A 25,811-nucleotide genomic window follows, 5' to 3' on the forward strand; every position below is an offset into this window, starting at 1 on the left:
CCCTGGATTCATCCAGGAAGGACATCTAGTCTAATTAGCACATTACACTTTTATTATTATAGGTATGTAGATATATATCCTAAGGACATTTCACATTATGCTCTCCCCTCCTGTTCAAAATACAAGACTTCTGAAGAGTAGCAATTGAAATTTTGGAGTAAGAAGATCTTTACTTCACCCTTTATAGTTGGGAAATGCCTTCTGTAACAGGTAAAATTTAGGAAGCATAAAGGGAAGTAGATGAGCTCTCTTTACACAGCTCTGGGTTTCTCAACTGATAAACATAGTATCTTACTTTACTTGTTTATCAGATTTGCGAATCTGCGGCCCTTTTCAACCATCTGGATCCACGTCCAAAATTTGCCATAATCTCTCAATTCATTTTTAGTGAAGGGAATGGTTATTGGGTGAGCTTTGGCCTCATACAAATAACCTATTCTCAGGCTAGATATAAAATTATATGTTTTAGGAGAAAAATCAACTGAATATTCATAACGTTCTGTCATCTTATAGTTACTCTGCTCTTTTCTTGTCTAAACAAACCGTGTACTGTATTCCAAATTCAAATAGAAAACATTTCTTTCTGATGGTGTGATGCACATTTGGTATCCTTAACAGGGATGCAACCTGTTTTGTTTTTTTTTAAACTCGATTTTTGTATGTTTTTTGAATGGTAGTTTTCTGATACAATTGTTGTTTGGATTTTTTTTTTAATGGACTGTTGACTGACTTTGATCCAATATTCAGGGATTTCCTTACTTTTGATTTACAGTTTCCAGTTTCCCACGTGACTATTATAGCAAGAGAACAAATCTAAAAAAAAACACTCAATATTTCATAATTAGTTTCCTTTTTTTTCCTTTAGCCAAACCAACAACTTTATCTCTTCCTCTGACCCCAGAGTCACCAAAGTAAGTATTAAGAAATGTAACCATTTTCAGAAAGGGAAGGGGGTTCTAATACATTTGGCTACAGCAACTCCATTTCAGTTTGTTTTTATAAATGTGCCATATCTTCCAGTGACCCCAAGGGTTCCCCATTTGAGAACAAGACTATTGAACGAACCTTAAGTGTGGAACTCTCTGGAACTGCAGGTGAGCCTTACATTTCACTTGCAGTTGCATGTGTATGTGTGTGTGTGTGTGTGTGTGTGTGTGTGTGTGTGTGTGTGAGTGATGAATATATGTTAAATTGATTGTTTTCTTTATGTGATTAATGGCATTAATAGAGAACAAACAACATTGGATAAGAAGTTGTCTATAAATATTTCTAGTTGTTTACTTTCTTTAAGAGAAAATATTTATTGTGGATCAGACTTGAGCTAAAGTCTGGTGTATATAGGGTGGAACAAAAGAAGGTTTACAGTTTGTATGGAAAAATAATACAATCTTACCTAATAATAGACAAACATGTAAATTGACTGTACTTCTGCTCTGCCCACAGGCAATCAGGAGTGAATATGCAAATTAACCTGACAAAGATGGTGGGTTAATTTACATATGCAGGTGCAGAGCAGCCAGGAGGGGCAGGACACCTGCTATGAGGAAAAGGGGGTTAGTGGAGGGAGCTCCAGGAGTGGTGTTCCGGCATTGAGCAAGGACTTGCAGGCTCCCGGGTGGTCCTGGGAGTGAAGTCAGAGGAAGGAAGGCCTATTCTTGCACGAATATTGTGCAACAGCCCTCTAGTTATTAATAAATAATACAAGAATAAACTGTTTTGTACACTCACAACTGTAAATCTACTTTCGCTTCTCTCCCCCTCTCTTCCCCATATCTATTACTGCTTTAGATCCTCAAATAACTCTATTTCAGATTAAGACACCAAAATTTGTGTAATAGGAGAAATGAACATTTACTGATATCCCTCTCAATAAACATGCCAAGCACATAATTGGTTTGGACTAATTTCATAAAATCTCATAAGGATGGTGGTAGTTCTCTCATTTTTAAGATGAAGAAATAAGGTTCAGAGATGTTGAGTAACTTGCCCAAGATCACAGAGCAAAAAAGCAAGGAGTAAAGGTTTAAGGCCAGGTTTACTACTTCTTGATGCTTCACTTGGAATGTTTTCTCACTCTCTGGTGTGCCTAATAGTGCAATGCTCTCCTCTGTATGTTACCATTTTAATATCTTTTCAGCAAAGGAGAAAAATGAAAATATAACCATTCACCAATACAAAACGTTCTTATATATATTTTAAAGAAGAGCTATTTACTTCACCATTTGGACTTCTGAACTCATTTAGCCAGTCTTGACTTCACATACTGAAGAGGAAAGAGCACTAAAAACTTGGACTGGACTCTGAGAAACTTACTAAACCAAGAGTTCCAAAGCAGACTTCTGATTTGGTTGTAAATGGTGTCTTTGCACAGAGCTTTAGATTTCGGGACTTGAACCCCACCAGAAGGTGAACCTTAGAATGTCTGAACAAGAAATTTCTAGGCTCTGGCCATTGCTGATAAGGGTAAAGGAACAGTAAGCTAAACAAGATGCTTCCGACCAGAACCACGATGCCTACATGCACCGTGGTCATTATCACTAAGTTTAATTTCACACTTTGAGTTCCTTAAATTACCTCCATATGAAAGGTCTATTGCATGATTGCATGATTTGGTAAAGAGTAGAGTAGTTAATTTCATGGTATTTACATATATTTTATATATGTGTGTGTCTATAAATTCATATATATATATATATATATATGTATATATATACATACACACATGTCTAAATATATCTTTAAATGCATGCACACACATATATATACACATATATGTTTGCCTATAAGCATAGACATACATGATTGCTTAAATAAATTATAATTTACATATATGATTATAAGTTATTTTTTGTGCATATACTATGTGCAGTAGAGGTCTTCATATCCAACCAATGAGAATGAGTATTTGGTGTTTTTAGCCAAAGCGTTGATTAAAGTATACATTTGTCTTGTCATTTTACTTTTGCTTAAAACATAAACATACATTAAAATATCAATTTTTGGTGGAAAACTGAAACCATTACTTTGAACTTAAGTAGGCAAACTAAGGAATCATCATCTTTCTAGCACAAGCCTCACTAAAAATGCATTGTAGATGGTCCCATTTTTTGTTTCTTACTTTTTGAAAGAAAAGAGTTAAAGATATTTGTGTGGTATTCCTACTGTAGAACCATTTTAGAGTTTTAAGACTTTCATATAAATTGCAATCATAAGTCCTCATTTTTCCTCACTGTTTTTCATTAACACCAACCTACAACATTTGACAGCCCTTTGTTTTGTTTTTATGGGGTCTTTTTATAGAAACAACTTTTTTACTGAACTTTTATTTACACGATATTATATTTTCTCACATAATTTTGGTCACCAGTATAATGAACATTAACTGGTTTGAAAAAAATGGCCTACTGTGACAAGTTAACTGAAAGGAATCTACTAAGTAAGAATGTTCAGAATGTTGTATTAGTCAGTTACTGTCCTTTAGACAGGATTGAAAAAGTTTCCATGATATATATACCAAAACTAAGATTTGTATAAAATTAATATTTTTATTATTTTTAAATTATAAATAATAAACTTTACTGTAAAAATGTCAATAATATAAACTGTTAGAACAATTATTCATGGTTCTAAGATACAAAGATATCTATGCCAATGTTTTCTATGGATATTTTATATATCTGTGATCTTTTTGTATATATTCATATATATGTGAATTTGCTTCTCCAGTTTTTCATTAACAATTTAATCATGAATTTTTGTATAATCATGGCCCTTTATTACAATGCTTTTAGGATGCTATATCACCTTAGTTTGAGTAGGTACATCTAAATTTACCTATTCATACTGTTATACATTGAGGTTGTTACTGCAGTGGACATCTTCATTCATAAATCTCTTACTCTGATTTTCTCAAAATAAATTTCAAGTAGTTACTCATACTGAATATAAGGACATAAATATCTTGGGGGCTTTGTGATATATATTGCCACATTGCTTTCTGAAAGGGGTGTTTCTACCTATAATCCTATTAACACTCTGGATATATTTGCTTTATTTCCTCCTCTCTAGCATTGGGTGTCTTTGTTTTTAAAATGTTTTGTTAATTTATCTGTATGAAAATATCATTCATATTGCATTTCTTCTATTAGTGAGATTATGTTGTTATAAAAAGTCAATTACTTTGATTTTTTTACCACAAGTTTTAGTGTGTCTCTTATTGATAGATAACTAACTTTAAGCAATTTAATCATAATTTTGATAGATAGTGGCATACATTATTGAAAGGCAAGTAGAGATTTATAGAAAATACTTTGAATCTTTAAAAATATATACAGTGGATTTATTTCTGTCAGAATTCTTCTACCTGTTTAAATCCCTTTTTCTTGGTGCTTTGAAAGATTATTGGATACAATGGAAATCAGTTTAACAACATATTTTCCATGCCTGCTCTATGCTTGCAATATCATATCATGCAATATGATAGCTCTTGGCTGATGGATGCACAGCAAGTGTCAAACAGAGAGACTAATCCATGGAGCTAATACCACAGTAGATGCTAGTAAATGTTTTTCTGTTTAAGGTGTGGGCTTATAGGCTGTCCAGAGAAAAGAACACATTGTATAAGAAACATGAAGAGAAAATAGCATTTATTATTTGTAATGTTCAGTTACCTCCTAAGAAAGGTGAGCACAGCGGGTATTTTTTAGTTTGTTGAGCATGGTGGTTGTAGGTGTGAAGATGCAAATCAGAGAAGCTGTGGTAGGCCAAATTGCATTGCATCAGAGAAGAAATTTAGAGCTATAAGAAAAGAAGGGGTGAGGAAGAACTTGGAGGATGCTGAGGAAATCTGGAAGGAGTATTTATTATTTGTAATGTTCAGTTACCTCCTAAGAAAGATGAGCACAGGGTGTATTTTTTGGTTTGTTGAGCATGGTGGTTGTAAGTATAAAGATGCAAATCAGAGAAGCTGTGGTAGGACAAATTGCATTGCAACAGAGAAGAAATGTAGAGCTATAGGAAAAGAAGGGGTGAGGAGGAACTTGGAGGATACTGAGGAAATCTGGAAGGAGTATCGAAGGTACCTGGAGAGTGATGTATGGAGAAGGAGACTAGTGGAGGAGAGTTTTGTTTTGCTTTTTTTGGAAGAGATACTGTGGATCTGAAATGTGTGACGTACATGATCTCCATCTCCACTAAAACCCTTGAGTAAAATTTGTTGTGCAGTAGTGTTTGGAGAACATGATCAACACCAGTTATGCCTCAGAGAATCACTGAAGGTAGGAACGAAGTTATCAAAGGGAACCCTGTAACCTGGTTTCAAGTTATATGTAATGATTATAGAAGATTGAAGAGAAATACAAAAGCCATAAAGGACTGATTATACAGTGAATGAGTGAAGTGATCCATAGAAAGAAGTTTGGAGAAAATTGGACTCTCCACGCGGTATATTTGGGAGCCTTAAAAAAGAAAAATATGTGTATCAGATTTTGAAATGTACAGGTAGGAAGAGGAGAAGATATTGTTGGAGTAGAAGCAAGAAGGAAGAAAATCAAAGATATGTTTAGGAGAAAGGAATTTGACAAGGGCAGTGAAATCAGCAAGGAAATATGTAAGATAACACAAGTACTTTCCCTCCTTCATCTTTTTATTTCTAGAACATTTTCCAATATCCTTAATCTTTTCTAGGTCTGAGATTCCTCAATTTTAAAGCCCTATTTATAATTCCCAAATGAAATTACTGTCTGACTCAAAGGACTAAATTATAGACTCAAACTTAAAATCACCAGTATTCAACCATTTTTGACATACAAAAATGGCAATTTCATGTAGTTTAACCTGAACCAATACACTTTATAAGCAGCAATACTCCAAATAAAAGTAATTTATTTTGATTTTCAAAAAACAGACAGTGTAGCTTAGTGAAGCTATTGGGGAAACTTGGCTCTGATACAAGACTAAGTTAGGTTCAAATTCTGAATCTACCCCTATCTAGATGTATGGCTTTTGGCCAATATAAGAAATTTTTTGTCATTCTCAGGATCTTTATGCATCAAATGAAGATGATAACTATACCTGCATTTTATTGAGTCACCATGAGGATTAAATGAGAAAAAAACATAAAAAAGACTTGGTCCAGTACCAGCATATATGTGTTCAATAAATATTAGCTATTTAACTACTACATTAACCACATGTACTAAGGACATTGCACATCTTTTGATGATCTTTTCCTGTCTCCTTTAATTGAGTTAATGTTGTCTCCACTTTGGCACTTTAATATATGAAGTTGTGTGTTTTTATGGCAAAATCCCATTAATTCCCCATGAAATTGAACAAATACTGCTTTTTGCGTGGGTTTGGGATTTACCAAATCAAAGTAGAAAACGTCCTCTTTGATATTCTCTCTACAACAGTTACTATTGCTACAAATTCTACAGCGTAAGCACTCCCTAATAGCACCGCACAGACATCATCTTTTTTACTCTCTGCCCAGTCAATTGTTGAGGAAAAAATTTTATGTTGATTCTAGCTCCGTGGTGAACCTAGGGTTCAAAGCAGGTCTGTCTGACTAGACATATGTTTCTTTCCTGAAGCCTGGATTTTAAAGATAGTAGTCGACATCTGTTATGTTAAATAGGTTTCATTTCACTTGCCAAGTGTCATTGATTGGTATTGGCTGCCAGGAGCATTGTGTTGAGAAGGATTCTAAGGCCAAGTCTGTGCTCAGTAGGAATGTCATGATCAATTAGTGATGTCTGCCATAGGTGCAGTAGGGGGGTGGACAGGGTAGAAACAGCATTTATGTTGTTGATTTGTTGATTTTGGATCTACAAACTTAATCGGTTGGGTTGTGGCAGAAGAATCATATCAAGCTGTTGCCCAAGCTTTTCTGATGTCTTGTTTTTCTTTACTCTCACAAATTTTAGTGAAATTTTCTGAACATTTCAGTGGATATATAAAGAGTCAACAAAATTCTAAGACCTTCTGAATAATCCCTCTGTCCCATCTGCAGAGTCTTTGGGAAACAGGAGGGATGAGATAGGAAGTTTGCTTTAGTAGGTGTTGCCAGCTGGTCTGACTTTGTGATTGTCCCAAACTAGCTCATTTTGGCTGATAAAAGAAACACTTTTCTTTTACAGGTGTAAAAACTAATGTGATTTCAAAATAGCTGTGAGTAAAGCAAGATGAGGGAAAAGAGAATGCTCTTTTGGCAGAAGGCATTCAACTCTATTGCATATGGAGATTTTCAGAGCAGTAGACTTTCTGTTTCTCAAATGGGAATGGCAAAGCAATGTCAGCTGAACAAGGTGATGGTTTTAACCACAAGATAGAGAGAAATTTGGTTAGGGACCAGAGTGACTGACCCCCAAATTTCATGGCTATGTATATGCACATGCATATGTAAGTTGTTTTATTGTTATTACTATACAAGTAATAAAAAGCAATATAACTAATTTATAACTAATTAGGGAAATGAGTGGAGCAACATAATCAGCAATCTCATCCCCCTAACACACTAAGTCTTAGCAATCTTTTTCTTCCTTTGATATATTTTCCCCCCATGGTTTTGATGATAGTGGGTGTATAATTTGGTCTCATTTATTTTTCACTTAATGTTTTTCCTCGGTTTAAATGGGCAATCATTCAAAGTGCACATCAATGGACTTGCATTTAAAAAAAAAACCCACTTATTAACCAATCAATTTTTAACTTTTTAGTCTTCTTTTATGTGGAGTTTTATCTTCTTTTTTAAACTTCCCACTTAAAAGTTCATTGTGCTAGATGGGATATTGACAAACAGCATAAGCATAAATTCGCTCTGCCCTGTCTGTATATACTTCTTTTGTATGCGACTTATCTTTGGGGAAATAGACCAAAAGCAAAATATGAGCCGTGGTCATTAGTTTTCAAAGGGAAAACCACAGCATTAGAGAACTAGAAAGTGATTTTGACAGATCATATAATCCATTCCTGGGCCCGAAGAATCCAAGGAACAGAAACCCAACAAATTTTCTTTACAGCACATTGCAATGTTTGCCAGCTCTGACTGTCAGGAATTCCTTCCATATTTCACACATAGCATTCATTTTCTCGTTGAATCTCCTTCATCTTGACCCAATGTTGGGAAAGATTAATTTCTTTGTTCTGTTTTCTTTCTGGAAATGGTACTCTCATGTTTCTTTAAACAAGAATCCTTTCCCTTATTAGCTTGGGAGGGAGGCTTTGGTGGCAGACACCTAGAAAGCCAGGTCCTTTTCATTCTCACCCTGCTCCCCTTCCTGCCCCTGCTCTGTGGGAGAGTGCACAGGGTCAGTGATAAGATCTTCATCTTTCCTGAGCAACAGTTGGGGAACTAGTCACATGCCACAGGAATGTTCTGAAGCTTTGCTGCAAGGCCAGTTTGTTCCCTGCAATCAGGGGTGATATAAGAAATACCTAAAAAAAATAATAGGGACAGAGGCACTCTGGGCCAGAGCAGGGCGAGGGGGCCCCCTCCGTGTCTACTGTTAACACTCTGGTTGCTGCTCTCATGGAGCTCCCAGCAGTCCTGAGGGTGGGCAGAGAGCACTGGAGGAGCTTAGATTAAGAAGTATTCTAACAATTCCTATAACAGTAACAGCTCATACTGAGTATCAGCCTTCCCTATGTCCTCTTGACTCCTCCTCCAAGTTCTCGAGGCCCAAAGTATGTGAATAGGACAAGTCACACACTTCTCTTGGCCCAGTCCTCCTTTTTTGGTGAGTTTTTAAACACATAGATACTCATCTTCCCGTTGTTTTTCCTTAAGCAACATCTGAATTGGCATGCGACGGAAGAAAAATCTCACTGTCAAATACACTCCAAAGCGAGTCCCAGATTTAGCAGGAGATTCTGTAAAATGCTGTAAACTATTGCAATAAAGATCCCACTGCAGTCATTGGGTGGATAGTGGAGCACAGAAAACAGAACAGAGGACTCGCCATTTACCAGAGTCATTCAATTAAACAAAGAAACCCAAAAGAGAACTCCTCCAAGAAAATTGTTTTATGGCACATAATGAAAAACAAAACAAAACAAAACTTGCCTTCGACTTTCTTTTTTTTTTGAATCAAAGGGCTGTTTAAAAAGATGACTGTAGAGTGTGCGTCACTTCTCCCGGATCTGCTGTGCAGAAGTGCATAAGTGTGAGTGATGTAGAGGTACTTGTTTATTATAGAGCACATTTCAATGCAGTAATCATAAATATTGCTAAGGTTGTGCTCTGTTGAAATATGACCTACATACTCTTGATTGTTTGTGTTACGTGATTTGTCTGACACCCATTACATTCTGGGTAATAGCAGCCATTTGTTGCTCTGCACAGCAGGCTCTTTTGACAAAAGAAAATAGGCAGCAATAAAAAAGCTATAGGCTGAATTACATTCTGCACAGAGCTGCACTGCTGAGAGTTTGTGCAAGTGTGTTAACAATGCTCTGAACTGCCTCTTGTCAGCCTTCAGCCTGTAATGGCCATCTGTCCTCCCATAAATCTGTCGAAACCTGCTAAGTTCAAGAGAGAGCACGGAATATACCTTGTACTGTCAACACCAAAGTGTACACATTCCCCGGGAAATCAACACGCGGGAAATAATCTGGAGGTTATGGAAGGCATTAGACTGTTGGTTTAGGCTGGTGGGATGAAATGGAGGATCCAGCGATTAGTGGGAGGATGAGCAAAGGTAGTGGCAAAAAGGAATTGGTATTGACTGCCCTCCGACCACAGGGGAAAAAAATCTGGGTAGGGAAGATGGGGTGAGAGAAATCCAATTAGTTTGGGTACAGCAAGGGGTCCCCTGTCTCATCAGCCACTCTTAAAAGTTTGATACTATGTGGAAAGAAGAAGAAAAAAGTGCTTCTTATATTGTTGTTTTGCTTTGGGTTTCAACTGTCTCTGGAAATAGATTTTCAATTAGGCACTGGTAGTTGGAGGTCTTATGAGTCTTAAGATTTTTCAGTCTTGCTTGAAGGCACTCCCTGATTAAAGATGCTTCAGTAAACAATAAAAAGTTTAAGGAATTATCTGCCTGTCCAGTTGGGCTCAGTGGTTAAGCATCAACAGGAGGTCGCAGTTCCATTCCTGGTCAGAGTCCCTGACTTGGTTGTAGCCTCAATCCCGGTGTGAGGTGTGCAGGAGGCAGCCAATTGATGATTCTCTCTCATCACTGATGTTTCTATCTCTCTCTCCCTCTCCCTTCCTCTCTGAAATCAATAAAAATATATTAAAATTTAAGGAATTACCTAAAATATTTTCCCCTACTCACTCATCTTAAAGTAACTTTTATCCACTAAGCAAGAAATTATTTGTTTTTTACAAATAGTGCCCATAGAAATTTACAGCCCTGATAGTTTTACTCCCAGAGTCTACTTGGTTAATTCAGGAAGTTTCTGTACATTTTAAGCACACATGCAAGAATATACACTTACTTCAAATTTTAAAGACACATTTTAATTTTGTCTCTTTATTAGAAAGAACTGTGCTGCCCCTTGGGCGGAGTCTCTGAAATTCCAGCGGGTGGGGTGGGTAGCATCCAACACATAGTAGGAGTTCAGGGACTGTCCCTTCAGTTGCCACAGGCTGCCCATACGTGAAGGAGGTGAAAGACTCTGTTTTTAACTCAAAGACACTACAATCAGGGTATTTCCACTCCCAAGAGCAACTTGAGAGTCACTTATTTAAGTGGTAATGAGCTTAGGTACTAGGACAAGGGTTTCACATGTTCAAGACTAAAAAGGATTTCTATATTTAAAATCCCTAGATAGCTGAATTATTTTTAGAACTAGTCTCTCTTTAATAGTGGCCTAATTTGGTGTTTCTGAAGTTTAGGGTTTCTTTTCATAAGCCTAGAATGTCTGTCAAAATACATGGACCTGAGTAGGTGGCAGTGCACCTCATGGGCTCTGTAGGACAGTGGCTCTCCATATGTGGTCTGTGAACCAGCTCATTATAAATGTTTAACCAGCTTCCCAAGTGATCCTTGGGGTTTACCAGTGAAGGAGGATCTAGAAAAATAAAAACAAAAAAGAGTACAACTTTTTGCCAAAATAAGACATCCTCTTAAGAGTTTATAATCTATTTGAAGAGATAAGATATAATTCACATTCAAAAAAGACAAGCAAGACTATACAGCTATCTCTGATAAGTATCAAGCGGTTGATCCTGGCAGTAACTTATTGGGAAAGTAAAAATTACCTTAATCTGAGGTGTCATGAAAAGATTTATAGAGTTAGAATTTTAGTATGCTGAATGTCATTTCCCCCAATTCAAGGGCTATGACATTTGGAATATTTGACTGTTATTTACTTGGCAAAGATAGATTGTCCAGCATTGTTTCTTTGTGCATTTTAGCCTTCTATGAGAAATATTTGAGAACTTCTCATTTCTTTTCTGGTTATTAATATCATTAAATTTGTTACCATGGTAATTGAAGGTAGCACATGGTAGAAATCAGTATGTGTGAATGGGCAGTGCAGAAAGTAAAGAAATAAGAAAAAAAGAGAGAGAAAAGAAAAGATTGACCACATAGGAATTTCTAAAATTGAGTAAAAGACATATTTGTCCATGAAAAAAGGAAGAAAGGAGAGTGTGTCTCAGTAACCTGGGTGGTTCATTCAATGATATGTCACCTTATTATCTATAAGCAAAGAGGGGTAGGCAGAGGGACTGTTAATGAAGGAAGGCTTTTATGAGACTCTTTGTGTTTGTATTTCCTGGTGTTTCTGAAATTTTCTGGGATGGATTTCCAAAGTGAAATCACTTTGCATTTTTGTCCCCTTTCTTTCCACATAAGGCAGAATTAGCTATGCATAATAAAATCGCCAAAGAGTAGTAGAAACAATTTCATTTTAGGTAAAGTATCCATTTCTTCCATCTCTTTATTGTAAAGTAGGAGAGAGAGACAGTGTCTTTGTTCATACCAAAATTTCACGTGGCTTTCTGTGACCTACTTGGTTCTCTCTATATAAACACACACACACACACACACACACACACACACACACACACACACTTTTTCCCCCCAGGAAGGTAGAATTTCTCTGTCTTTCCTTGAAATATGCAGTTGCCTTAAGTCTAACCCCAGGCTTGTTAGCACACTTGAAGTTCTTTTTTGCTGAATAGCATTCATCCATTCTTCTAAATAGAAAGTGTACTGTAAACTAAAATGCTCCCTCCAAAGCATGAAGTCATTTGAACTCCAGTATTCCCTTTTCCAAATTTCCTTGGACTCAGATTGCAATTACCCTTCCTCATTCTAAGGGGATGAGCATCACCTACTCAGGGGCAACTACACTTCAAGAGGCAACTATACTTCACAGACTCTCCCACAGGGGCTGCTGATGGAATTTTCTGTCCTTCTGTAGAAAATCACAAAAGGCAACAAACAACTAATGGGGTTTCCCCCTTTTTCTTTATTTAAAAAAATTAAATTAGTTAGTTGCTGAAGCTTGGATTCCTTTCAGTCCTTCAGCCTCATAACCTACCTTAATGTTGAGCTTTAATAAAATGGTCCCCTGTCACTGCAATAATTCATGTTACTGTTCACTTTGGTTTCTGCTGCAGAACCATATTTTAGACAGAATGTATTAGTTATGCTTACAAGAATGTATTATACCTACATTAGCCACGGTTTACTAAGTTAATGAACTGTGGCGACAAAGAATTGTTGCCATCGAGTTGTAGAGTTGTCTAGTTCCCTGCATTCACATGTATTTTACTAAACTTATCTCCACGTTGCCTATGTCATTCCGCATTTGCCATCATCCATCTATTTTTTTTTTTAAGTTTCCAAATTCTCTGGCTTCACCGGTAGATTTCCTTGATTGAACAAAAATCCTGAGCCACTTGCATCCTTGGCAGCATTCTTTGCAGACAAAAGCTATCAAAGCTACTCCCTGGTTCTCCTGAGCCCCACTGAGTGCATTTCCCATAATGCAAAGGATGCGATGTCCTTGGAAATCTGACCTTTGGTGGTGCCTGGCGCCTAGAGGCCAGGAGGGATGCATTAATGCTTCCAGGAAAGCAGGTCTGTTAGCATTGGTGCTTGAAATACGCAATATCATGACTCGCACAGCTGCCTGGCACAGTTGATCCATCTTTTCTTGGAGACAGGAGCTTAGGGGGGAGAGAGTTATTTTAGCAGGTGTTGTCCTGAATTTTGTTTCCTTCTTTTTCACCCAGTTTTAACCATTGTCTGAAATCTCAGTAAAGTTAGGAAAATGTATCCTGGCATTTAAGAACATTGTCTCTTCTCTCTCTCCCCACCACTTCCCTCCCCCCCCCCCCCCCCTTAGGCCTAACTCCACCCACAACTCCTCCTCATAAAGCCAACCAAGACAACCCTTTCAGGGCTTCTCCAAAGCTGAAGTCCTCTTGCAAGACTGTGGTACCTCCACCATCGAAGAAGCTCCGGTACAGCGAATATCCCAGTACCCAAGGTACCCAAGGCAACAACTCCACCAAGAAAGGGCCCGAGCAATCTGAGTTGTATGCGCAACTCAGCAAGGCCTCAGTGCTCACCAGTGGACACGAGGAAAGGAAGGCTAAGCGGCCCAGTCTACGGCTGTTTGGTGACCATGACTACTGTCAGTCAATCAATTCCAAAACAGAAATACTCATCAATATATCACAGGAGCTCCAAGACTCTAGACAACTAGAATACAAAGATGCTTCCGCCAGTGGGCAGGGGCAAATTTGTTCCTCCATGGATTCAGACACGTGCTGCATGAGAGAGACTCTGCAGGGGAGCAAGCAGGTCTCTCCTTTCAGCACCAGGAAACAGCTCCAGGACCAGGAGATCCGCGCCGAGCTCAACAAGCACTTTGGTTATCCCAGTCAAGCTGTTTTCGACGACGAAGCAGACAAGACCAGTGAACTGAGGGACAGTGATTTCAGTAATGAACAATTCTCCAAACTACCTATGTTTATAAATTCTGGACTAGCCATGGATGGCCTGTTTGATGACAGCGAAGATGAAAGTGATAAACTGAACTACCCTTGGGACGGCACGCAGTCCTATTCATTTTTTGATGTGTCCCCTTCCTGCTCTTCCTTTAACTCTCCATGTAGAGATTCTGTTTCACCACCCAAATCCTTATTTTCTCAAAGACCCCAAAGGATGCGCTCTCGTTCAAGGTCCTTTTCTCGACACAGGTCGTGTTCTCGATCACCCTATTCCAGGTCAAGATCAAGGTCCCCAGGCAGTAGATCCTCTTCAAGGTAAATCTTGTCAACACCCACCCAGAGCAAAAGGCATTCCTAGGATATAAAACAAACAAACAAAAAATACACCACAACCCACCAAAAACATTTAAACCCACAGGCAGGCCAGCTCCTCATCACTGCGTTCCGGTGTCACTGAACTAATGAGATTGTTGTTACACATACATCGCTCCTCATCTTCTCTTAAATCTGTCAGCCTTGAGCACAGTGCCTTGAGCCAGTCAGATCAGAGAGAGCAATTTGTAAGAAACTTGCTCATCTAACTTTTTCCATTACCTGGAGAGCTGCCCTGTGCAAGGATAGTTGAGATCCATGCAAGATAAAGCTGACAGTGTACCAGACTGGCGCTCGGTGTTAACATCAATAAGAGATGCTGGAGAGAACACATCACTCCCAGACCTCTGAGCTGACTAGATGATCAGAAACTGTCACTGGGAAATCTCACTAGTCTCTAGGAAGAAAAAGCCAGTTTATGTAATACAGCGTTCCTGGGCATGTTCAGTCGTGCTGATCAACAGGGGTTAAGTGGCAGTTGCAAATGCCCTTTTTGTTTTTCTCTTCTCTCCCCAGATCTTGCTACTACTATGAGTCAAGCCACTGCAGACACCGTGCACACCGAAATTCTCCCCTGTGCTCGAGATCACGTTCAAGATCACCCTACAGCCGTAGGCCCAGGTAATTATGCATGTCATTTTCCTTGGGCTCCTCTCATCCCGGCCTTTAGATGACAAGATGTTATCTAAATCCTGCCCCTCCCCAGCTTATTATTCATTTTGCTCGTGCCACTGGAGGTGGTTGACTTAATGATGAAGTTGTGTTTCTCAGGTATGACAGCTACGAGGAATATCAGCACGAAAGGCTGAAGAGGGAAGAATACCGCAGAGAGTATGAGAAGCGCGAGTCTGAAAGGGCCAAACAAAGGGAGAGGCAGAGGCAGAAGGCAATTGTAAGCAGCTTGGAGCTAACTTTCGTTTTAAATGAGGGTTTCTCTTTTGTTTCCTTTTCTCTCCTCTTTTTTTATTTTTATTTTTTTTTATTAAAAATAAACTAAAGCCTAGGCTTTGTTAGAATATGCAATATCCAGCCTCTTGACATTAAAACATCAGTGAGTCCCCAATCTCTCTTCACACAGAGTATTGGAGAACCAAATGATAAATCAGTAAAGCCCATTCGTCTCGAAGCTCATTACTGTGTTCAAAAATGGAGGCAGGAGAGAGTTATTCAGTCAGGCACTGGTTCCATGGGGTCAATTGATAAGTTCTTCTTGCTTTTTTCTCTGAGTGGAAAATGAGGTGGGATCACTGTTCTGTCTTTTTGGCAGGTGTGAGGATTATATTGTCCATGAAGAGACTGGATCTCTTAGATTTAAAGGAGGCAGTAGAAGAAAATTTGCTAAGAAAGTCATCATTTCTTTCTTGTGCTGAGTCAACACCTAACTGGGCAGTTGACTCATCACATTTCTTATGAACTATTTGTCAATAACCCATTATGTATTTTGGCACCACTTATGGCAGGGCATTATATTCACATGACGTATAGACCATACTAACCCTTTACTGGAAAGATCGAGGTTATGTTAAATTATTTTTTTCCCTGTGGATCAATATGTTTTTTAGCAGCTACTTACTAACTGATAGACTTTACCTGCCTCCCACTCATTGCTTATCAATCTATTATAGATCTTGGAAGACATATGAGACACTCCAGTTGTCAGTGTCTAGTGCTTGTCCATGGCAGACATTGCTAATTGATTATGGCACTCTTTCCCACCAAAGGCTCTGTAGAGTCTCAAGGTGCTCCAGGGAGCCATGGCTAATTGGTTAGAAATGGTACTGCTTTTGTTCATTGCAATTGCTGCCTGTCTTGCTAGCTGTTGAGAATCATTTCCATGAAGATCAGCTTTTGACATATCTTGCATACAAGGAAACCAAGACTTAGGGAATGGAATTTTAAAGGGTAGATGGATATAGTTCCTTTAAGAAAATCCACTACCATCAATAAAATCTTGAAAAACCTACAGAAAAAAACTGACTAATGAAGTCAAAATCAAGCATTGGCCAACAGTTATCTGCTGGAGGAAAAAGGTTAAATGAGAGATTTGTTAATCGTAGGCACTCAAGGGGGAAAAAGGGAGATGTAATTGAATACTTAGGCTAAAGGTCTAGGGTGTTTGCTGTCACTTAACTTTAAATCTACCTATGACTGAATCATGGGTCTTTTGAAAATTACAACACTTTTCCTCATTTTTTTTCTCAACTTTCAAATGAGCTGTGATATTAAGATCTGCCAGTGTCATTAGTTAACACTTAAGAAGACTAATGAAAATTAAAAATTTAATATTTCTAATTTTGCTGTTTTTAATTAATAGCCTATTCAATAATTATAGTAACTCACATTTATATAGTGCCATGTAGTTTACAAAGCCTTTTAATATGGCATATTATAGTTAATCTTTATAAAAGAGAATTGTGTTGCATAAGCCTATAAGAAAAATAGTTATTTCAGTGTTTGTAAATTCATATTTTATAAAAGCCTTCATGTTTCTTTTTAGAAGTATGCCATTAAAGAGAGATTAATTATTGAATAATATACTTACTCATTTGGGCAAAATACAGCATAGCTATAACCAAAGCTATATAAATAAATGTAGATAAATTACATGTGCTTATTTTATTCCTTCCAAAGATAATTTAGTGCCAGATACTTAGCTGGAGTCTAGAAAGGGAGGTAGCATTGAACACACTGTCCAACCTATGAGGGAAAGTGGGGTGGGGGGAGGGAGATCAGGTGAGGAGGTAAGAGAAGAGATCAACCAAAAAACTTGTATGCATGCACATGAGCACAACCAATGGATACAGTTGGAGAAAGGAGGGTGAGGGAATGTACTAGGGTGGGGGTGGGAGTGACCAGGGAAAGGTTAATGGGGTGGGGGGGGGGGACTTATGTAATACTTCAAACAATAAAGAATTTAAATTTAAAAAAGAAAGGAAGGAAGGTAGGTGCCTTTTTGCTAGTTTAACTTTTTTCCAAATAGATCTAATAGCATGATTGATCTACAGTCCATAAGCATCTTGAGCCAAAAGCATCTTAGGTCATTAACCTCTTGAAAGCAGATATAACCCCACCTTCTCATTTTGTCACAAATATTGAATGTTCATAGTTAATTATTTGACTAAGACAACCTTTTATCAGTTTTCTTTGGAAGATGGCTTTTATAGTACAAATGACAACTTGGATTATATTAGATAATTATAAAATAACCTTATATTTTTGAGAATATTGACTCTTTTTTTTTTAAGCAACAATCTATGACCTAGATATTATTTTCTATCACAGTGACCTCTAGATAGTAAGAGCTTAATATAAAGATTTGGGACTCACTGTTAAACCAATGTGCACTTCAATAACTATATGCTATTTCTGTTTAACATAGTGAAAGCTCATGACCCTTTAGGTGACAAACATTTTATTGGTGTTGAGGATATAAATTTAGGTAAGACTTGGTGCTCTACAGCCAGGGAGCTTCAAGTCTACTGAGAGATAAAGATAAACCAAGAGGTAATGAGGTGTGTTAAGTGCTATTGTAGAAGATACATCTAAGATGCTATGGTGACATATAGATGGGCATGCAGACCTGGGAATGAGGGAGGTCATCCTTGAAAAGGGTGAGGTTGATCTGTAACCAAAACAATGGAAGGTAAAGGTTTGCTAAACCTGTGCTGTCCAACAAAGTAGCTATTAGCTAAGTAGCTAATTCAGCTAGTCCCAAATTTGAATGCACTAAAAGTGAGATTGGATTTTTAAAGACTACAAAAAAAGGGTGTAAGATACTTCATTAATATTTTTATATCAATGACAAGTTGAAATGATATTTTTGAGATATTGAGCTAAATAGAATACATCATTAAAATTAAATTTCTGGGTCCTTTTTACTTTGAAAATGTGCCTCTTAGGAAATTTAAAATTATATGAACTGCACTATATTCTTCTTGGACATTGCTATTCTAGGCTGAGGCTATAACTCACACTAAATTTCTGGAAAAAAGCAAGGTATATTCATCTTGTAGTCATTTAACTAGAACACTTGGGTATAAGAGCAGCAAGAAATAAGTCTGGAGGGCTCCATGATAGCCAAATCTTTGAAGGGTTCTGTAAGTCGTGATAAAGATTTTGAAGTCTATATTGGAGGCATAGTGGAACTACTTAATGAGTTTACCCACAGGATTGATTTCCTTCCTCAAAATGATCTGCTTTCTTATGCCAAAATATATTTTGCGAAGTTTATTTTTATGTACTTGGGCAAAGAGATACAGGCAATGATTTTTGAGTCATTGGAATAGATTAACTTGAAAAGTCATTCATGAAACAGTTAAAGAACTAGGACAGTCTACCCAAGTTGGTCAAGTAGGTGATTTCTCTTCAGAGTTTTGAGATACTCTTAAATGAGTAGCAAATTATGTTTGGAATGCTTTGGGTGTAGTGCAGGATTTTACATTACTTCTGATCAATCATACCATTAGGGAACCAAGAAAACAGAGTTACCATAAGGAAAAAAAATAATGTGAAAGTCATTTAGTAATAGGTATTCTACAGAATTAAGGTAGTCTTTGTTACCTTTGTTTTTGGTCCATATTGTTTTTGCTTTGAGTTCTGTAAGGAGATGGTTTGGGAGATCTTTAAAGTTTTCATAGCAATGCCTCTAAAAGTCTATGTGGTAAACTCAAGTTATATTGACTTGAGTTTACCACATAGGAGAGTTAAGCAAATACTACTGATTAGTAACTACTAACCCGGAATCATACTTGTGGTTGAATATTGCTATTGATACTTTCCTCCAATTTCCATGTAAACTTTCAGAAACCAATTCACCCTCTGCCTTTCTCAGTTTCATAAGCTTGAAACAATTCAAATTTTATTGAAACTAAGCAAGCCAGAGTTTAGTACTTACTGTCTAAACTGTCACTGCTCTAATTTCTTGTGGATTTCTAAGTCCAGCTCCATTTGCAATTTGTACAGTTTCCTGCCAGAAAACATGATAATGGGATGTTAATTAAAAGGGCAAATCTAGACATTATGATATGGCTCAGTGCTTAAAACCAAAACCAGATGTGCTTGGGTAGTGGCTGTGGCATTTCATTTCTCTTCTCCTCCATTGGTTAGTATGCAGCCGAGGAGCCAGGGATAGTGCATCATCACTGATAATGATCCACTTCTTCCAAATGAAAAGAAATGTATAATTTCTCATAGCTTCTCTTTTTATGGAGAAAGTTAAGTAGCATTCTATTCCAGCCCTTTTTAAGAAATATTTTAGGTGGGTGGATATATTTTGAGTTCTAAGCTCATTATTTAGAAATTAGTTTTATCACAAGTAGTTATACATACTCTGAGTCTATAATTTTCATGTTTTCTGACTTGTCACTGGGTATACTTGCATCTTAGCTCTTACTTGCAGATTGTCTATTAAGTAGACTAACCTGGGTTTATTCCTATTTATCCTACCTTATACCCTAAGAAGGAGCATGTCTGAGTACTTCTGGGATGGGGATAACTTCGAAAATGGAATACTGTAGTTATGTTTTCTACCTAAGAGTGCACTCTAGTAATATAAACTCACTGAGTGGCTGAATTAGTTGGCTTGTAATCAACATTAAAGGCAAAAGAAAAAATCATTTTTTTTTTGTCAGAGATTTGGCATTTTGTTCTGTCTATCCATATCTTTTTATGGCTACACCCTCAGGTTTTTCCTTTTGATAGAGGACCTAACTATTCCATTGATTCTAGAAATGGCATGGAATTTATCCATTCATCTCCTCTATCTCATCTATAGCATGTGTAGTATCCTTGGAATTTTTGAGGAAGTCAGGTTGTAGCAAATGTTTCAATGAACACAAATCTTTCATTGCCAAAGTTGACATGCATTTTTTCTTAGCAAAGGAGGAGGATTTTAAAATTTATTTTATTTTGAAATGAGGAATAAAAGTTCTGAAAATCCAAATTTTATGATTCTGTTTTTTGTTGTTAGTAATGCAGAACATTTTGGTGAGTTAACCCATGAAAAACATGAACCAGTACTTAATATATTTTAGACAATAAATGTTAGCATCCTTATTAATTTTATTTTTTTAATATATTTTAATCCTCACTGAAGGATATGTTTTTATTAATTTTAGAGAGAAAGAAAAAGAGAGAGAGAGAAAGTGAGATGAGAGGAAAATATCAATCAGTGCCTCCAGTACTTTGCCCAAACCAGAAACTGAACCTGAATCCTACATACTATGTGTCCTGACTGGGAATCAAACCTACAACCTTTTGGAGTACAGGATGAGCCTCCAACCAGATGAGCCACTCAGCTAGGGCTAATTTCATTTTTATCCATAGTCAAATCACTTTTATCAAGAGTAGCTTATTATTTAATGAGAAACATTGTTTGCCTTCTCCAGCTACTAACTGGGAGGCTCTGTACACTTTCTGATAAAGGCTTTGATAATGCAAAGTCAGTCATTCAGTCAGGCTTTATTTCTCTTTATTTATCTCTTCTGTTTTGATATAATGAGGATTTACCATACCTGTTAATGCAACATACATCTTTAGTTTTATTATCCACCCCATCAGCAAACTAGCTCTTATGAAAATTGAAGCTAAAAGATATTTGATAAATATTCCATCCTCCTTGATAGTGAAAACTGGTCTGAAAATCATTTTTCAAAAGCTTTTGCCAAAGGTTTATAGTTCCTCCAAGTCTTTAAGAAGTTGGAAATGTTATTAAGCATTTTGATTTCTTTTCCTTTCATCTCCTGTTTAGAAATTAATGTCTTGCAAAATTGGCTGCAAATATTAAGGTTTTTTAAAGATATGCAATCTATTCATCAGTCTAATAAAACTGCAACATGTTAAAAATAATCAGTTTTCTGCTAGACATTTTGGCCAATCTTGGAAAGATTTTTGTCTTTGCTTTTTAGACCTTCTGATGCCTTTTTAGTTTCATTTTTAGCACTGGGAAAACCAAGCACTCAAATAATTTCATTTTAATATGTATTCAATCTCTGGTCTTTGTAAGGTAGCAAGATGTGTCCCCAGTTCTGTTTTTTATGAAAAAAAGATAATAGACAAGTAAATAATACATGACTCTGAACAATCTTTGGATTTCTGTTCCTCTCATCCAGGCTGTGTCTTCTTTTTCCTGCAGACTGTATCCATAGCTGATGTAAAAGGTCCTCTGGTTTATCTCCTTTGTAGGATCATTGTTGCCTAAAGCTTTGTATAAAGAAGCAATTCAGAGACTGTCCCAATATGTCTGCATATGGACGTGCATATGGTCGATTTTATCTTTAACTTTGAATTCACTTGAATCTGTAGGCTATGTGTATTCCCATAATGGTAGTTGAACAATTTCCTTGTGATGGTTCAATTTCTTTCTCTCTTTCTGCATCTCCTCTCCTTTTCCTCTATTCAGTAGTAACCTTACTAAAAAGGCTCATTAAAAAAAAGAAATTCAGAACACCCATGCAAGCAGGCGCCAGGAAGTTTAGATAGCGGTCCCATCACATTCAACTGTTTGGCTGGAGCTGGATGCATAAATAGAATGGAATGTGATGTTATGAATCCCTTGCTCAAGTGCACAGCATTGCGCCAGGTTGGCCTCACCATCCGTTTATATTTATTGACCTCCTGATGTGCTGGCTGCTATGGAACAACACGGTGCAGCCTTTAATTGAGATATACAATCTACATGGAAGTGAATCAGGCAGCCTGCTCTATTTGCTTTATATCATCTGGTCAGTTACTTAGGCTCAATAGCCACTGTCAGGGGAATTGTGTTTTGCCGACTGTTTTAGCTAAGCACCACCTGATTCTTAGAAGTGACTTTTAAGAGTTAAAGTCCTACCAACTTGTAGTTATTCCACATTTCTTACACTTTAACCTGTACTAACAAATCATTAATTTACTCAGCTGAGCTACGTGGGCAAGGTTTATCCTATGATAAAGCTTCAAACCTTGGCTTTCTTTCTCTATTGTTTTTGCTTCATAAAGTACAGTCCACACTTAAGCATCTTTGATGTTATGGAAGGTATGGAGTAAGTGTTAAAAATTATTAATTGATTGGTGATTGATTGATTTTTCAACAAATATTCACTGAGATTGATATTTTAGGTACCCTTAAACATGGCAGATATGGTCTCTGATTTCCTGAAACTTTCATTTTAGGGGAACTAGACATTAATCAGTGAATAAATTGTTAATCATTCAATTACAATTGGGCATAGAACTATAAGGGATAGAGTATCCTAGTAGAACAACCAAAAAAATCCTGACCTTATTTCAAGTCTCAGAAAGAAAATGATTGTTGAGTTCAGTATAATTCTGGACAGTATGTATATGTTGGTGGAGCGGGGGCTAGAGACAGTGTAAGGTGGATGTTCTAAGTAGCAGGGGAATGGCTTGCTCCATGGCCCTGGGGAAGGAAGCAATACAGAATATACTAAGGACTGATGGACACTCAAGGTGGCTGGAAAAGAGAGTAAAGGAAAGAATGTAATGAGGGAGATAAAGCCCATGATGATGACAGGTCCAGACTGTGATGGGCCCTGCAGGTCCTGTTAATGATTTAGGACTTTCTTTAAATGTTAGGAGAAGCCCTGGAAATGTGGTAGACAGTAATTGGCTACTCAGCCCAAGTGAAAGAATAGACTAGAGGACGGTAAACATATACAGGGGGTCCAAATTAAGAGGCTGTCATACTAGTCCAGAAGGAGATGCTGGCAGCTTGGTTTAGGGAGATATAATAAAGGAGATGGATTAGTGAGAGATTTAGGAGGTAAAAATCAACAGGACTTAATGAGTGATTGGATATGAGGGATTAATCAAGAAAGGAACTCAGGTTTTTGTCTTGAGTTCTGGCTAGATGGTATGGTGTTAATTTCACTGATCCAAGAACAGGAAAGAAAGACCCACTCCTGGGGAGAGAGCAGAACTGGGGGGTTTGGTTTGGGTGATGTTGGTCCAGCTAGAGGTACCAAGGGGATATCTAACCCAAGATGTCAAGTAGATAGTTGGTTATTTGAGTGTGAAGCTCAGAGGAACTTCCTCATGGAAACAGAAATAGGAGGGTTGCATAAGATAAAAGAAGATGAAACATGAGTGATTAGATCACCTCAGATGATATCTATTACAGAGTCTGAGTTGTTCAGTTATATTTCATAAGCACTTATTGAGTGCTTGGTCTTTGGCAGGTTCTTCACTAAATGCGGGGCACATAAAAAAAAAAAAAAAAAAAAAAGGAAATTCAGTAAATAACATGGGACATCTCTTTGCCTTGGGCCTAAATTACTTTTCACATCATCAAAGACAAGATATCTCAGTACATCCAGGGAAAACTCTGAGGCAAGCAAAATCTGTACCTTAGTCCTGTGCTTTCTCGTCTTTGCTTCCATCTAACTTAAATCTCAGCAACCTGAAGTTCATTCCATTCTTGTTTTTCTTTGATAGACATGTAGCCTAGTTGGTAAGCACATTCTTTATATTAACTCCTTGCCTTCTTGCCTCTCTCAGTTTTAAGGAACATCGTGGCCTTTGGCCTGTCTTTTTAGAGCAAGATTTATAAGATTGCTTCTTACATTAAGAAATGCATACCTGTCTTGTTTTGTTTTTTTTAATTTTTGAGAAATATATCCACCGGCTATGAAATATTCCTCTCATATTCTAAAGGTTATAAATTGCTAATGACTTTCAGATTATGATGATATTTACTCTACTAGAGAAAAGTAGAAAGTAGGCCACACCCTTCTAGTCTGGTTCTAAAATAAGATTCATTGGCAAAGTGAAATTGATAGCCTCTTTTATAACTCTAATTCTTTGGATACTCATGGCTTAAAATAGTCTACATTTTAAGACTGTATTTTTGAAATTATTGTCTCTGGACCACCTGCATCAGAATCACTTGGACATGCTTGTTAAAAATGAAGATCATTGAACCCTATCTTCCAAATGTTCTTTTTTTATTATAGCTGGTATAAATCCCAATAGTTTACATTTTTAATAAGCACCTCAGGTAATGGTTATTTATACTAGAGTTTAAGAAATCACTCTTTTGCAGTGTATCAAAATTTGTGTCAGTTATTTTTCAATAAAATAGTGATTTGTGTCAGTTATTTTTTCAATAAAACTGGGAAAAATTGCACATCTCCATATTCTGAGTTAATGAGAAATTATACAGTTATGTGAGCCAGGTCAGTTTCTTACCAATTTTGAGAATTAATAATTGAGTCACAGGAGTTAAAATATTTAACAGGTTATTGTTCAGTTATTCAGTGATAAAGTGGTCACATTACACATATTTCTTTTCTAACATATAAAAATTCATGTGACTGAAGAACAGAGAGGAGTAGGAAAAGTAGAAGAGAATGGGGTTCCAAAAAGAGAGTATGTAAAGGAAGAGAGTGATATTGACAAAATGGAAATTAAAACTTGGTTCCAGCATAGCCTTTCATTCAGTTTAGTGTTTGTTTTTCTTTAACTGGCATGCTCTGTGGGTTCTTCTTCTGCATGACTGTCCCTTTATGAATACTTCTAGAGGTTCAACTTCTTTCCTATCTCCAGAACTAGCAAGTCTCTCTTTCCTCCCCCACCCCCAGGAAGAACGCCGTGTGATTTATGTTGGCAAAATCAGACCTGACACAACACGGACAGAACTGAGGGACCGTTTTGAAGTTTTTGGTGAAATTGAGGAGTGCACAGTAAATCTACGGGATGATGGGTGAGAATCTTCAAGATTATTTCTTGTTTAAAAGCTGACATGTGTAAAAAATTATGGCCCTAAGATGACTAGGATGGGGATGCTTTGACAGATGACATGTTGAGTTCAGAACCTTATTTATTTTCTTTCATCCCTATTTATTAATCTTTCTAGTTGAGATTTCCTGTCCCAGAAATAAGTATTTAGCAGCTTGACAGGACAATCACACTGATAAATGGGCACAGTGGTTCAGATGTGGGCACCAGCAGAGTCTTCCAAAGTAGAAAGTGCTATAGTCATATATGCTAATGCTTCCTCACTAGCTTTGAACTTCTCCTCTTTGTCCACTGCAGAGACAGCTATGGTTTCATTACTTACCGTTACACCTGTGATGCTTTTGCTGCTCTTGAAAATGGATATACTTTGCGCAGGTCGAATGAAACTGACTTCGAGCTGTACTTTTGTGGACGCAAGCAATTTTTCAAGTCTAACTATGCAGACCTAGGTATGGATTTTATTGTACATAGAATGAGGAATTCATAATGTAGAGCTCAAACTGTAAATGTAAATGTAAACCGAAGGCACATTGGCTTGAACCATTATTTTACTAGAGGGAATATTTTAATAGAAATTTTATATTATCATTTTTTTAATGCACGAGACAGTTTCAGAAACAAAGGGTGTAGGTTTGGGCAACAAAAGGAAGAAGTAAATTTGTTGTGCTATCTTCCCAGATGCTGACATTCTGCATTGTTTGTATACGGAGGTGGTATGTTGCGTTTTGAGTGTATATGTATTGTGTGTATATGTAGGTACAGTGTATGTCTGCATGTGTCTATATCT

General features: G+C 37.1%; 1 protein-coding gene across 1 annotated transcript in view; it reads left to right on the forward strand.

Annotated features, from left to right (window-relative positions):
* Positions 1–25,811, forward strand: part of PPARGC1A (PPARG coactivator 1 alpha) — a 98,110-nt gene that overhangs the window by 63,293 nt on the left and 9,006 nt on the right. The window contains exons 6-12 of the mRNA XM_036419434.2: positions 866–911; positions 1,021–1,094; positions 13,309–14,233; positions 14,807–14,911; positions 15,062–15,182; positions 24,868–24,989; positions 25,322–25,473. Of these exons, the coding sequence (XP_036275327.1) occupies positions 866–911; positions 1,021–1,094; positions 13,309–14,233; positions 14,807–14,911; positions 15,062–15,182; positions 24,868–24,989; positions 25,322–25,473 (1,545 nt within the window). The remainder of the gene's footprint in view (positions 1–865; positions 912–1,020; positions 1,095–13,308; positions 14,234–14,806; positions 14,912–15,061; positions 15,183–24,867; positions 24,990–25,321; positions 25,474–25,811) is intronic.

The sequence above is a fragment of the Pipistrellus kuhlii genome, unplaced genomic scaffold (assembly GCF_014108245.1).
Source record: "Pipistrellus kuhlii isolate mPipKuh1 unplaced genomic scaffold, mPipKuh1.p scaffold_m20_p_1, whole genome shotgun sequence".
In the NCBI taxonomy this organism is placed as follows: Eukaryota; Metazoa; Chordata; class Mammalia; order Chiroptera; family Vespertilionidae; genus Pipistrellus; species Pipistrellus kuhlii.